The sequence below is a fragment of the Meles meles genome, chromosome 17 (assembly GCF_922984935.1).
Source record: "Meles meles chromosome 17, mMelMel3.1 paternal haplotype, whole genome shotgun sequence".
In the NCBI taxonomy this organism is placed as follows: domain Eukaryota; kingdom Metazoa; phylum Chordata; class Mammalia; order Carnivora; family Mustelidae; genus Meles; species Meles meles.
Window position 1 is genome coordinate 61,875,182 of NC_060082.1, and position 15,493 is coordinate 61,890,674.

At 41.5% G+C, this 15,493-nt stretch overlaps 1 protein-coding gene across 6 annotated transcripts in view; it reads right to left on the reverse strand.

Moving 5' to 3' along the window:
- Nucleotides 1–1,566: 1,566 nt before the first annotated feature.
- The window catches only part of EXO1 (exonuclease 1), a 55,065-nt gene continuing 41,138 nt past the window's right edge, over nt 1,567–15,493 (reverse strand). For 5 of the 6 annotated variants that reach the window (XM_045983564.1, XM_045983565.1, XM_045983566.1 and 2 more), the window contains 5 exons: nt 15,043–15,289; nt 9,765–10,323; nt 6,602–6,703; nt 4,085–4,278; nt 1,567–2,092 (listed from right to left, as the gene is read on the reverse strand). In XM_045983564.1, the coding sequence (XP_045839520.1) occupies nt 1,951–2,092; nt 4,085–4,278; nt 6,602–6,703; nt 9,765–10,323; nt 15,043–15,289 (1,244 nt within the window). In that variant the 3' untranslated portion in view covers nt 1,567–1,950. The remainder of the gene's footprint in view (nt 2,093–4,084; nt 4,279–6,601; nt 6,704–9,764; nt 10,324–15,042; nt 15,290–15,493) is intronic. The other variant, XM_045983568.1, reaches the window with a different exon arrangement.

The following is a 15,493-nucleotide window of genomic DNA, read 5'->3' on the forward strand; positions in this document are numbered from 1 at the left end:
CTGCTGAGCCCCCAGGGGCCCCAAACAGCACTTGTTTTTAGTGCCCAAAGACAGTATTTTGCTGAGATTTCTTGGTCACCTGTTCCTCCTCCTACTTGTATTTCAACCTCTGCTCTTTTCATCCCTGTCCTGCTCAGTTTTGGTCTTCACCAGTTTCTCTTCTCTGGGAGACCCCATCCCAGAAGCCTTGGCCAACTCTGCAGATCAGTTCCAACAGCTCACATGGCCTGGGCCAGCCAGTTCCTTCAGACGTCCTTGCACTCACCCACCACGGGAATCCCAAAGCCTCTCCTAGCTCCAACCGGACCTGCTGTTTTAATGGTTATTCTAACGTTCTGTTCCCAGGTCCAGTCGATGCCCTATGCCTCCCACTGCTTTTCCATCTTGTGGATTTGTGGTTGTCGGTGGCTTGTCTTCACCCACGTATATTCTGCAATTTACGGATAGTGTCACCCAAATTTGTGGTAGTGCTGTTCACAGGTTTTTGACTTTGTTATCCAGTTGCTGTTACGTGGGAATTCAGAGACGCAAACTATGGCCTTGTTGCCGTCTTCCCCTCCTCCCGTACTGTTTTTGGAGGTTTTCAGCAGTTCCATTTTCAGACTCAGCTCGAGCCCCTGGCTTGCAGGAAGCTACACGTCTCCATTTACCAAGCCCATCTAAACTAAACGTCTGCTTCCCGTTGGCTTCTACCACTGCAGAACTGATCATTTCTTTGCTAAACCGCTTACCACTTATCCATCTGCTTCCTTGCCTGCTGTCTCTTCCTCTGTTAACCTTTATGGATTTATACGGTTTTATTCCTTTTCTGTCATTTAAGTGGCATTTTAAGTGGGCGAAGAGATAAACATTTGTAGACAATGTTTGAGTCACATTCTTAATTTGTTCTAGAAGGAAACATTCATAGAAAGCTCGAATTTGCTTATGTTCTTTGGGTCCTTTTCAGATTGGTTTTTGATTCCTTTACAACTTTTATGCTCTTTCTTATAACTTGGGTTTTTTGTTCCATTCTGATTCTTTATCCAAGAGTCTTCTATGGTCTTATTTAAAAATTAAAACACTCCGGATCCCTTTACTTTATCCTCTGTATCTCAGGTCACGCCTCTGTGTCCTGCCAGATCCATCCTTCCTTACCTCCCACTTCCCCCCAATATTCACTTGCATGGCTTGATCTCCTTCCAGGTACCTGCCTATGCCTTTGCAGAGTGTACACATCACAGACCCTGACGCTTTAGGATCCTATATCAACACGTAAGATTCTAGTTAAGGGATTTTCAGTCCACACTTTAAAAAAGACATAGTAGGCTTTTTTTTTTTTTTTTAAAAAAAAAAAAGGTCTTTTTTTAAAAGACCAGGCTATTTTGAAGTTTAAGAATATTAATAATATAAGTAGTTCTTTTCCCAGGATATTGAAAGCAGTTTTCCTTCACTGTCAATCCATAACCCAAGCAAACCTTCAGGGGTAACAGAGCACTGTCCCAGGTGGGCAATGATCTTTAACCCTTCCAGCTACCCCTCCCATGCCGGCAACTTTATTTTCAGTTCAACGCTGAGAGAGACAGGAAAGGCAGGGGGTAAAATTTAAAGCTTGAGAAATACAGTGATACCCTCCAGGATAAAAATGATTACAGAATTGTGGGCTTTTCATTTACCATCCTTACATGTGACAACATGACAGAAATCTTTAGAGCAGATTTTTATAAATTCCAGAGGACTTGCCCCAAAACATCAAAACTTTCAAAAACCATCAAAAATAAAATGATTTCTCTTAGCTTCTTACGAAAATATAAAAAGCTAAACAAAAGAAATAATTACATAGTTAATATATAAAATGTACTCTATTTTGGCGTATGTCTACGAATTAATCTTTCAGTCTGGTAATCGCTGATTCCCAAACAGCACTTCCAATCGATACTCTCTTGCAGGCAACAGCCTCCCAGCTGCCTGCATTTATTGGAATATTGCTCTCTGAACACGCAGGCATTCAGATTTGTTAAATATATCCTCTTCTGCTTCTGGAGTTAGCTGGATGTTATCTTTGACTGGCGACAGGGGATCTGGCTTCTTACAAGAAGGAAGCTTTTCAGAATCTCTGCAAAATATAATAAAAAGGAATTGGTGTTTTTAGGGTACTAACTACTAGAGAATAATCTACCTAGACCGAAGAAAAGTATATGAAGAGCATAAGACCTTTCAGTTTGTCTTAATTTAATATATGACACGTTCAGGGTCTCCTCTGCTTATCGTTATGAAATTTGAGTTTTGCTTCTTAGTTCCCCTTCCTGCTCCCTAAATCACCTTTCAAGGCAGGTGCAAGGCCACTACTAAATGCGTTCTGGCTAAGGCAGAATGACTAATAAACTTAAGTTCCTTTCTCCTTCGCACCCTTCTCAAGTCTGGCTAAGCATGAACCTAAGCGAAACACAAGGAAGGTTTAAGCCCTATCTTTTGACTCCTCCCTCTTCCAACTTATGTTTTGCCTTGAAAGGAGCTTAAATCTATGAAAATTCATCCTGTTATGAAGAGAACATAGGTAATTCGATCTCCAGTCAACAAAAATCCAGTAAGTCCTATTTTCTAAAAGGCATTTAGGAGTACAATTTCTCTTCAGTAGCAGCTCTCAAAGCGCGGCCCACAGGCCGCTAAAAGCTCCCAAGACCCCTTCCAGGGAGTTTACAAGATTACAACTCTTCCATAATAATATTTAGACTTTATCTGCCTTTCCCACTGTGCCGACACGTGACCTGATGATCCGAGCACAAGCGAAGCAAAGCGACCGGCACTCGGCATGAACGGGGCGCCGGCCCAAGCCGCAGAGGCATGCTGGCGGCGGCTGTGACACTGAAGAGCGCGCGGGGACGGCCGTAGGGGCCCGTGTTGTGACGAGCGCTGGGTGTCACCCGTAACTAACGAAGCACTGAACGCTGCATCAAACCGTGGCTAACCGAACACACGCCGAAAAAAGTTCTTGATGAAGTAGCAAAAACCATTCATTTTAATTACACCTCAACCTTCTCGACTTCTCAGAACTGCATGACAAAATGGGAAACACACCATGAGGCACTCAAAAAAAAGGAAAACCAAACCAAAAACAAACCCCCCATGGTTACTCAAAGTTAGGCATCCGGCAAAGGGCTTCTCTGAAATGAACAAAGAAGGCGCCTGGGGGGCTCAGTAGGTGAAGAGTCTGCCTTCGGCTCAGGTCCTGATCTCAGGGTCTTGGGATCGAGTCCCGCATCGGCCTCCCTGCTCAGCGGGCCGTCTGCTTCTCCCTCTGCCCCTTCTGCCATGCACACACGCTCTCGCTCTCTCTCAAATACATAAATACATAAATACATAAATCATTGTGCCGAGCACTGATCTACAAAGTGTTTCTGCTCATACCATCTCATCTGATTGTGGCAACATTTCTATTAGATAAGGTTTAATCCCACCACCCATGTAACCTTCCCTTCCTCTATTCTTAGCATATTTATTTGCTCTATGGAGAAGAATGCGAGAATAAATTAGAAGTTATAGCTACTCTGAGACTAAATTTATAATTTAACAGAAAGAAGTGCTGTGTGGCTCAAGGAAGGCAGATGTACAGAGGGTCAGCTCTTCTAAAACAGTGTCTGCCCCAAACATTAGAAATCTGGCACAATCATCACATATGCTCAGTGATTTTCCCCATTTCAGATGGGATGATTTAGGGAAAAAAATTGCTTTAAATCAAGAAATATGCTACAGCATTAACTTCCCACTCTCACATCTAAAACAACTTTATTCTCATTACAATCCTGAGAGACTCAAAAGGAAGGCAGGCAACACACTTAGGCCAGAAAAAATCACTTAACTATAGACCCCAAAGACAGATCAAGGACCGAGGATTTTTAGTTTGCCATCTTTTCACTAAATGAAGGCATAGACAGTGAAGTTAAATATACTTAAAAAGAGTCAGCTAAAGAGAACAGAGGAAAATAATTCTCTCAGGGTAAGAGAAATCATAATCGACTCCTATGAGAACAGAAAGAACTGAGAAAAAGTGAAAGAAATTACCAAAAAACAGTAATTTATCCTTAGAATAAGTAACAAGGAAACTCACTTTTTAAACCCAAAATTTTTCCAGAGCTCATTGATTTTTATCTGTAATCCTGGCCTGTTTTCAGCATTATGATGATTTCTCTTCTGGATGCTCGATGGCTTCTTGCTGAGCCCACTGACCCGGGCAGGAACCAGAGGCTTGATCTTGGTTGTAGAAAGACTGTCCATAGAACTAGATTTATACAGTCCAGGAACCTGAAGAGTAAATGCCCCTTTTAATACCGTTCTGTTCAAGCAACGACCTTTAGTTAATTTCGAATTACTCTCTGCGCATTAAAATAGAAAAATAACCAATAAGCAATATATAATTATTTTTTTCACTTAATATGTGTTGATTCTACTTAATAACGTATCTTGGATAGTTCTCCTTTTCATATGTGGAAGTGAATTCTTTTTGAGTAGGTTGTTCAAACAGATGTCTATCGACACTGCACTTCCTCTACCCCAGGGTTGATTTTTATCCTGTGGGAAATACGGAGCCATCAACGTTTTGTTGTTGTTCTTTAGGATAGTAAGAGTGAGGCATATACAACAAGGCTTTCAAACTGATGAAATTGCCAGGTGAGGGATAAAGAACGGGAACGGTCACATATGAAAGATGCCATCTTGACTTAGGGTATTGGTGAGGGGGAAAAGGAGCGAGCGAGAAATAATACAAAGACAGAAGCATTAGAATTCGGACAGGTACAGATGTGTTTTTCTTTACCCCCTGCAGAAGAAGGATCAAACTGGCAATCATAGAGAAAAATGACCCTAAGATTCTGAAACTAAATGATAAAGAGAATAATATAATCTTAGGTAGCAGATGAAAATAAAAATGTTCTGAGAAGAACTGGTTTGAGGTATAACAACAATGACAAAGGTGTTTCATTTTAGATATTAAAGATGGATATTAGGGAGCATGAAGGAAGATCCATCTGGGGAGTTTTCACCAAAACAGAAGTGACAGTTAAAACCCTGAAAAAACTTCTGAGAGCAAGAATAATAATAATGATAATAATAATGAGATGACAGCTTAAGGTCTAGACATAACTTCTTTCGGAAAAGTACTTTCTACATATCCAGTCCTGTCACTGCAAGAAATTCTGGTATCTTACCTGACTCTTTACTATGATTATATAAACATACACAGTGCACACGAGTACTGTGAATACTTAAGCAAAAACACACCATACATGATGCTTCCTGTTCTGCCTCTTTACTTAAAAATAATATGGATACCTTTCCAAGGCAGTGTAGGTCTGAAATGGCCTTTATAATCAAAAGATTTTAAAAAGATTTTAAAAAGAGTCTTATATTTACATATTCTACATCTAAATCTTTAATATACTAAGGATTTATATTTATGTAGTATGAGGTGGGGACCTCTTTTCAAATTTTAAAAAAGTTCTTATGCTATTAGAAAAATAATCTGTTTACTATGGAAAAGTATGAGAAAACAAAGAAAAAAATTCACCTGTATTCCTACCACCCAAGAGCTAAGAACAATTATGTATTTAATAATTCACTCCCTTATTTTTAGATATTTAGGCTGTTCGCAATTTTCCACTATTGTAACCAATGTAGGATTAAGTATTCATGTAATTCTCGTTATTTCCTTAGACTCGAGTTCTAGAATGCACTGACTGGGTTGAATTATTTAAACCTGTTCAAATTGCTTTTCTGAAATAGCAGAGCAATTTATACACAATTAATTTGAGATTATTTTCTCACTCTACACTCATAAAAATGAGTACAATTAAAATTAAGAATATTTTTTGAAAATCTGAGGTAAGAAATTATATTTCATTATTTTAATTTGCATTAATTGACTAGTTATGAGGGCCACACACGCTTTTATATATTCATCAACCATTTGTACTTGGCCTTTTGCACTGTTTATATCCCTTGTGAATTTTTGAGTTAGAAATGAGCATTTTCATATTAACGCTCAAGAACATTTAATATACACATAAAATATGCTTTAACTTGTGAGCTTTCACTATGCAGTCAATGGAAATATTTATATATTTTTTGATTAAAAAAACAACAAAAACCTGGCTTTTTGGATATACAGTTTCTAAAAGGTCTTTTGGCAACATATCTCCATGCTTTAAATCGTATGGACCAGTAATACCAGTCCATGGAATTCATCCCTATGAAACCATCAAAAATAGCAAATCCTCAGCCGCAAGATCCTGGATGCAGCAGTGCCTGCCACAGTAAAACATGTTAGGGGAAATGACAAATGTATGGGAATTAGCTAAATTCACACAATGGCATATTGCTCAGTCATGAGAAGTAATCTGCAGTAGCACAGGGAAAAGAGATCTTTATACTGCCAGAGAGGACAAGGGTTTCACAACTTTACCACCTACAATCAGGCATGAACGTGGCCCTAACAGGACTGAAAGTAAGACGTTATTCCTGTAAATAAAAATATAGGCATTTTAGTTTTTAATTTTGTTGATATTTCTCAGTTTCTGGTAATAAACATACACTGCTTCTGAGATTTAAAAAAATTAAGTATTTGTTTTACCTTGTTTCTTAGAAGTGTGTCTTTTTTCAAAAGCTGAGATAAATGTAGCTTGGATTTCGGATTACCTTGATCATTGAGTGACCTCATACTGCAGTCAGATTCCTAGATTCCCCCAGATTAAAAAAAAAAAATTAGATTTTGACTGTGGATTCTTTATGACAACGAACCCATATTCAACAAAACATGAAACAAATAAAACAAGAAAATCAGTATAAATAAAAATGCAATTTCTCAGAAAAATATAAAACATGAAGTACATGAGGGGCGCCTGGGTGGCGCAGTGGGTTAAGCCTCTGCCTTTGGCTCAGGTCATGATCCCAGGGTCCTGGGTTCGAGCCCCAAGTCGGGCTCCCTGCTCAGCGGGGAGCCTGCTTCCCCCCCTCTCTCTGCCTGTCTCTCTGCCTACTTGTGATCTCCCTCTTTCTCTCTCTCTCTCTCTCTGTGTCAAATAAATAAATAAGTAATCTTAAAAAAAAAAAAACCAAAACATGAAGCAGATGAAAACAAAATGAATGTAAGTGGAAATGGTGTTTGCCAGCTGACCTCAAGTTTCCTGTAGCTAAAGCAAGATGCTTTTAGTTTTTTGGGAAATTGTATAAAATAAAGGCTGTTTAAATTTGAAGGCTTTCCTAACCCTTTCAGGAGCCTCTCAAAATGCTGACTCAAGTAAGACAAATCTCCTACTGTAATGTTATGGGTTTACCCAAGCCTGGCTGACAGTTTTTATAAATCACTAGTGACAAAAAGTTGAGCCAATAGGGTCACATCTTTTAATTGTGTAACGTGTTCAACATTAAAGAAAAAAAAAGAGGGTCTGCTTTGAAGAAGCAGAGCGATACTGTGCCAAATGCAGCTACTCCTCCCAGTGACCTTGAGATCTCACCTCCGGCTATCCCGTCATGCAGAGCTTTTCTACCGATAGAATAATCTGGCTTCCCACAAAAGTCACATAAAAAAGGACAATGAAGGAGGATTCAGAAGACTTTACATTCTGTATTCAAGAGGATTTTTTAAAAAAATTATCTTGCGATTCTTTGCAGTATTATACACTTAAAAATAACCCCAAAGTGAAAAATACTTCATTAACTGGTTTGTAACCTTAGGAAACTCCAATATTCCTTGCTCATAGCTAACAGTTGTGGTGACTCTGGGATAAATCATTTCTTTTTCTTTCTTCTTTTTAAGTGTAGTCTACACGTTAGTTTAGGATGTTAAATTTCTTAAAATAAAGGTATTTTAGTAAAAAAGTATTTTAGTATTTAGTATTTAGTATTTATTTAGTATTTATTTAGTATTTATTTAGTATTTAGTATTTAGTATTTTAGTATTGAGTAAGGTCCTAAGATTAATTCACCTCAAATAGGGTCAATGGACTCAATACACACAGAATCTATGGTTGTTGCTTTTCATAGTCAACTACCAACAGAAGGCTCCACTAGAGAAATATTTTCTTCAGAGCCATCCAGTAAAAACTATTGTTAAAAATGAAGCCCAATAGTACTGTGGCTTTCTGAAAGATTTTCTGACTCAGAGAAAGACTTTATAATTTTATGTTACCTGTTAGTGTTCTAATTCTTTGAGAATTAACAATTTATTTATCCTAACAGTTCACTACATCTGGTGGCGAGAGACAGAAAAAATGATTATCCAGAAGTCAGAAACGGGGAAGCCCAGCCCACAGCCTGTGAGCTGGGAAGGCTTCTCGGCAAAACAAGGCGAAAAGCTTACAAAGTGAAGGAAGAGAGGAGAAAAGGAAAAAGAACAAACAGAAAGAGCTCAGCAGGCTGAGCACATTCACGTAAACAGCCAGGGATGTTTTTAGGAAAGATGTTCAAGACGCAGCCGCGGGGCGCCTGGGTGGCTCAGTGCGTTAAAGCCTCTGCCTTCGGCTCAGGTCATGATCTCAGGGTCCTGGGATCGAGCCCCGCATCGGGCTCTCTGCTCGGCAGGGAGCCTGCTTCCCCCTCTCTCTCTCTGCCTCTCTCTCTGCCTGCCTCTCTGCCTACTTGTAATTTCTGTCTTTCAAATAAATAAATAAAATCTTTAAAAAAAAAAAAAAAAAAAAAAGACGCAGCCGCTGTGGGGGCACGCGTGGGTGTGAAGCACAAAATGAAAATGATGGTATTAAAATGGGGGCTTATATGAAAAAGAAACAGGGGCTTCCAGACCAGTATGGCTGAACTGAAGCCAAAGCAAGGAAAGGAGAAAGAAAAGTCCAAGTCTCAAAAGCCGCCCCAACGCTTCAAAACTCAAACATCACATGGAATAGATTTTGGATTCCATAATATTAACTGATTTCTTTTTTTCTTCAGTTAGAGTCCAGTACAAATCACGTTTCCTTTGGGAACCTGAATAAAATATTTTCCTTTTGATAACACAAGCTATCCTGATTTGTTAGATACTCGTCACTGTTCGGGATTCTCAAAACTCTGTCAAGTAGTACGGTGGCTGTGACCGTTCTTACAACTTGGTGATCGGAGCCGGTGAGGATGGGAGGAAGTACGGTATACTGCTAAGTCTGAGGGGACTCAGATGAAAAGGAAACCATCCTTTTAAAACAACATCACTGGGGCTTATGAGCGGTACTTACTTCAAATTTTGATTTAGGTAAGACTAAAAGATATTTTTTAAATAAGAAAAAAATGTGGCTAGGACACTTTTATTAACTTAAGTAACAAAGTCACATGTATTGTTATTTTGTCTTGTTAGAAGGGGAAGTGTAGCAAGAATAAGAGTAAATGAAAACACATCTCTAATACCAAAGCTTCAGATGAACCCCAGCACATTAAGAAGGCCATTTGCTTATAAGGTTTCAGATGTTATCTGAATTTGAGAGTATATTAAGGAATCAAATACCAAATTTATTACAGTGTGTCATTCTGCTTACGTCTTAACTGCACACAGCTTGAGATAACCTATCGACGGAGCACACAGTGACTCCGGAAATACAGGGTGAGAGTGAACGTGCGAGACTTTAAAATATGAACATCCAGAGAAGGCCTGAAAGTGAACAGAATGTGGACTTTCTACCAGCAAGATCTAGAATAAAAAATTCAGACAGCCAATTATTTCTAAAACACAGGCAACACTTCCCCGATGATGTGATTAACACCCTTTCTCTTACACACGGATTTGAAAACGAAGGCTTTATAACGTGACTTACCTCTGAATCCGAATCCTTACTAGAAGGCTGAGAAAGTTTTGACGCATTTACACCGTGTGGCGATAATTCTGCACTTTCCCGAGACTGCGGAGAGCACCCCGCGGGATGTAAGGGAAGGGCTTCATCACCTGACCCATCGCACTGTAACTGCGACACAGGCGACACTTCCCTCTGGCCAGGCAGAACGGTGGGGGGATCGGTCCTCCTCCGGAACTGCTGCAACGCTGCCCTTGGAGAGGGGCTTGGAGTTTGTGAAAAGTCCCCAAGACTTCCAGACCAACTAAAACAATTTCTGAGTGTCCCCAGAGTGGGTGGTGAAATGGTCCTGGTGAACCTGCTGGTCTCAGAAGACTGAGACTCCCCGTCAGTCGTCCCAGCTCCGCTGTCTGCAGTCAGATCACCTGAGCTAAGGGCTCCGTCCGACCCAGCCAGGGCCTGGCCAGCCACAGGCTCTGACTCACTTCCTGCCTCCTCCTCCGTGAGGGCGCTTTCCTCCAGGCGCTCGCTGCTTGCTTCCATGGAGACACAGCCGACAAAATCCGGAGAACTGCAAAAAAACCTACCAGAAAAGACAACAGAAAGAACCTATAAATATTTTAGAGTTTTCTCACAAAGGTGATTAAGATTCAGAAAATGAAAACTGGCCTAGATTAAGAAAAATCTCATAAACATGTAATTTCATAAATAAAGACAAAACAGACCCTGAAAGCTTAAATTTCAATTATACCAACATTCATACATTTAGGAATTTATTTACACAATGAATCTGTAGATAGGATTTCCTAAAAGCAATCCTCTCTACATACGTGTACTTGGAACTTGCATATTTCTTTTTCCTTTTCTTTTTTTATTTATTCTTTTTCTTTTTCTTTTTTATTTATTTATTTGAGAGAGAGAGAGATCACAAGAAGGCAGAGAGGCAGGCAGAGAGGGGGGGGGGAAGCAGGCTCCCTACTGAGCAGAGAGCCTGATGCGGGGCTCGATCCCAGGACCCTGGGATCATGACCTGAGCCAAAAGCAGAGGCTTAACCCACTGAGCCACCCAGGCACACTTGCATATTTCTTCTATATCTAATTGTCACATAGGTCTTTCCCCTCTAACCTTTCTTTAATAAACTCCCAGACAGACTAGACGCTCCCCGAGGACAGGTACCATGCACAGCATCTACACTAGTGGCTAACACATGGCTGACAATCAAATATTTGAGAGTTACAGAAATATGCAACAGAGGGAACAATTTATAACTACTGACTCTTACTTTGTAAAAGCAAAATGAAAGAAATTAGCTACTTATTCTTTATCTAAGCTTATTTCCTAGTAGCAAGCCATCTGGGAACTTGTAGTGGTAGGTACTCTACCAGCTTTTAAAATAAATACTCAATAAATTTACACTAGTGTAAATACTGAGTTATGACTTGCACATCTATCATACAATTCTGTATTAATAAGAGATATTACTTAGTGTTGCAGTTTTAAAAAATCACTTATAAACACTCTAGTATAAAAGAAAGAACAATATCATTATGGAGAAGATGTACCCGGAGAATTCTGAGGTTAAAAAGGAAATTCTCAGGGCCACCTGGATGGCTCAGTCAGTTAAGCGACTGCCTTCGGCTCAGGTCATGATCCCACAGTCCTGGGATTGAGTCTTGCATTGGGCTCCTTGCTCAGAAGGGAGCCTGCCTCTCCTCTGCCTGCTGCTCCCCATTTGTGTTCAGTCCCCCTCTCTCTTTCTGACAAATAAATAAAATCTTTAAAAAAAAAAAAGGAAATTCCCAGAGTATATGATCAGATAAATATGAAACCTAAAGAGAATTTACCTCCTTATAAGCATTAGTTCAAATCCAAAATGATATACAATATTTACTACATGCTGGAGAGAAAAAAATCCTCTCTATCCTTTATCAAATCCCCAGCTGAGGTGTGGGTACAGGCCAGGAAGAAAGTGGTCCATGGCTAGTCACACTAAGCACAAAACAGAAGCTCCCAGGTCTGAGCACAAAATCCATTTTTAAGTAAAACAGAAGCCCCGCCATATCCAAATAGCCTTCCAGGTAGGATTTCATGGGTAAGAGAAGTTATAGTGACAGTGTCCAATGTTATAAAATTACTCAGCTAGAAATTAAAGAATTAAAACCCAGAAACCCTCCCACATCATGGCTACTTCTTCCCAATTAGCCTACAGTGTTGCTTAATGGATATTTCTATTTCTAGGTCTCAAAAGATAAACCGGCATGTTTCTCGGATAAGTATCTATTTCCTAAGAAAGAGTTACAGCAGACTTCCAAAAAAGCAGATGGGATGGAGACAACCTTTGGCATATTTAACAGCTCCTGTTGCATTACATTTATGCGGCAGGTCATACTAAATGTAGATCACATTACAGAGTGGGTGATGATAAACTCTCGCATATTATATTAGGGACAGGGCACTGTGTCAGGTGCTTGACATACTTCTGCTAGTCTCCGGAACAGCCTCCAGTATCTGATCGTTCATATCAAGAAGCTCAGGGTAATTCAGTGGCATGTAAAGATCCCTCAACTAATTCAGTGACACAGTGAGAATTCACATCCAGGCCGACGAGACTGTTTGCTCCTTTCGACCCAACTCACTGAGGAAGACTAGGAAACTCTGTCGCCGGTACTAACTACACCCCCCAGAAAGTTGTTTAACCTCTCAGAGCCTCAAGGTCATCACCCAAAATAGAGAAAATAATAATGACCCTGAAAATCTCATGACTTTGCCGTGAGGAATAAGAGAGTGTATTAAACAACTTCATAAATTAGCTAAAAAACTAATTTAGTCATATCTAGTTACTAGATGTTGCTATACCACCGGGTCAGAAAATTCTACATCAGGGGGCGCCTGGGTGGCTCAGTCATTAAGCATCTGTCTTCGGCTCGGGTCATGATCCCAGGGTCCTGAGATCGAGCCCAGCATCGGGCTCCCTGCTCAGCAGAAGCCTGCTTCTCCCTCCCACTCCCCCTGCTAGTGTTCCCTCTCTTGCTGTCTCTGTCAAGTAAATAAATAAAAATCTTAAAAAAGAAATAAAAATTCTACATCAAAGACTCACAATTCTTATTTCACAGGAAACCGATGGAGGAAAAAAATGCGTTTCTCCAAGGATCTCTTCACAATTTATCAGTGACACATCTGTCTAAACTACGAAAAGTGGACATGAGCCACTCTGCACAGACATCTCAGAGTAAGCTTGTGTGGGGACCAGGCCAGTCGTGGACATAAGCAAACATGGCCCTCATCAGTTGTCCTCTCAGAGAAGAGCTGGGCATCGAGGGACAGAATAGGGAAATTTTATTTTCATCCACATGGAAAAATGAAATGCAAGCTCCAAGGACTTCTGCAAGTGAGGAAAGCCAACTTTCCAGAATGCAGTGACTGGCACGTATCATGCTTCATGCCTTCTTCTCCGTCACTGCAGCCTCCTTTTTCAACATTCCACGGGTAATAAGCACCTTCAACAAGAGGGGCTAGAAAAGGCCGAATCAGAATGATCATTTAACCGGGATGGGAGAAGGGTCTGAAAGGCCACCCACAGTGAGGTTCAGGGATGACCGACGGTTGGTTCCTTCACAACCGTCTCCCACCGTCACAGTTAGACAGGCCACAGCCTGGCTGAAGAACACATCCATTCTCGGTCTTTCAGAGGAGTTCCGGGGCTGATCAGCTTTCTCTAACGGCCACTACGTCAGGCCCAAGTAACTTCTGACACTGCCACTTCCTGCTGCTCCGTGTGGTTCCCACCCGGCCACAGAGGAAGAGCTATTCCCTGCGTGTTTACCAGCCGTCAGGTACTGTTTTAGGCACATTTATGTAGAGTCAAAATGTAATCCTTTCGATGGCCCTGAGGTTGTCCTAATTGTTGGCCCCAATTTTCAAAAAGAGGAAACTGAAGCGCACCCGGAAATTAACCTGCCTGAGTCAAACATCTCATGAGTGAACAGGACAGGACTCAAATCCAGGTGGTCCAACCCCAGGGTCCCAACCCCTGAGCCCTGCATTACACCGACTCTGAAATCTCATCGCCACTCACAGGGACTACAGAACAGCTGAACCGATCTTCCTGTTCCCCTTTAGGCCTTCTAGAAGCCATCCTTCACAGCACACTTGGAACGGTCTATCACAGACAGGAATCAAATCACACCCCTCCCCGGATTAAAACCCTCCAAACAGCTCCTCTCACCTCTACAGTCTACAAGTTCTTTGGCCTGGCTTACAAACCTTCCACCAACTGGCCGCCCATTTCGGCTCCGTCAGCGTCCTTTGGCAGACTTCCATTCTGGCCGGAGTAGAAACAGGAGCCGCCCCCGCGCTCTATGCCCATGGGGAAGGTAGAGGCTCTGATCTTTGTAATGGCACCTGACACCTGTCCCTTCCCCCTGACCTTTCCAACCACACTACAGGCTTCTCAACAAATACTCTCACTTCGTAAGTCAACGCCCAGTATGGTATTAGGTTCTCAATGAACACGAGAACTTCAGCGTCTGTATCGAGTGTATCTGCAGAACTATGCTGGGGGGGGCGCCTGGGTGGCTCAGTGGGTTAAGCCGCTGCCTTCAGCTCAGGTCATGATCCCAGGGTCCTGGGATCGAGTCCCGCATCGGGCTCTCTGCTCAGCAGGGAGCCTGCTTCCCTCTCTCTCTCTCTGCCTGCCTCTCTGCCTACTTGTGATCTCTCTCTGTCAAATAAATAAATAAAATCTTTAAAAAAAAAAAAAAAAACAAACTATGCTGGGGGCGCCCAGGCGGCTCCATCGGTGGGGCCTCTTGACTCTTGGTTGTCAGCTCAGGTCATGATCTCAGGCTCCCTGCTCAGTGCGGGTCTGCCTGGGAGTCTCGTTTTCTTTCCCCTCCCTCTGCCCTTCCCCCTAACTCGCATTTTCTCCCTCTCTCTCTCAAATAAATAAAGCTTAAAAAACAAACAAACAAACAAACAAAAAACTACTCTGGAAAATTGTTTTTAGTTTAAAAAAAAAAAAACCCAGTAGAAACAAAAAAGCAAAGGACCCTCAAAAACCACAGTTTTTCTCATGCAAACTAGAAGTTACAATTCTTATTTTGCTGTAGTACAAAGAGATGTTCAAGAGACCGGAGGTGCATTTTGGTCAGGACTCGGACGACACGTGACACAACCAGGACACCGCCGAAGCCGGGCTCCACACACACAACCCAGATTGGGCGTTTCTGTAAGACAACTGGAATCAGGACCGACCGAGTGGGTGACCCGACAGACACACAACACCACGCAGAGGAACCGCACCTGCTTCGGGTCCCTGGGACTACAACGGCTCCACTGTCTTCATTTTTCCTCCGTAAAAACGCCGCGAATTTATTTCTCGTCACAGGTGCTGCGCTCCCATTTTTTCTAACGGTATTTCCATTCGTCAGGTCGGGCGGGAGCATTTCCGAAGGGTGCAAGGATTTAGGATCTTCACAATTGTTTCTCTTGGTCTTCTTCGTCAAGGAAAGGGAATACTGACTCAACAGGTCGTCTTCTGACAGCTCTTCTAAATAAAAACAAAACGGTCTGTAAATCCTTGTTCCGTGGGGAGACGCAGCCTTGACGTTATAGTCCACATCTCACTGTCCCAAGGACGAAGTCTTACTAACGATGCAGCCCAAAGGAGATACGAGAATGAGTCAAAAAGAACAAAACAAATCCTTTAGCTGTGTTTTACAATTTCACAGATTAGTTAAGATTTAATGTCAAT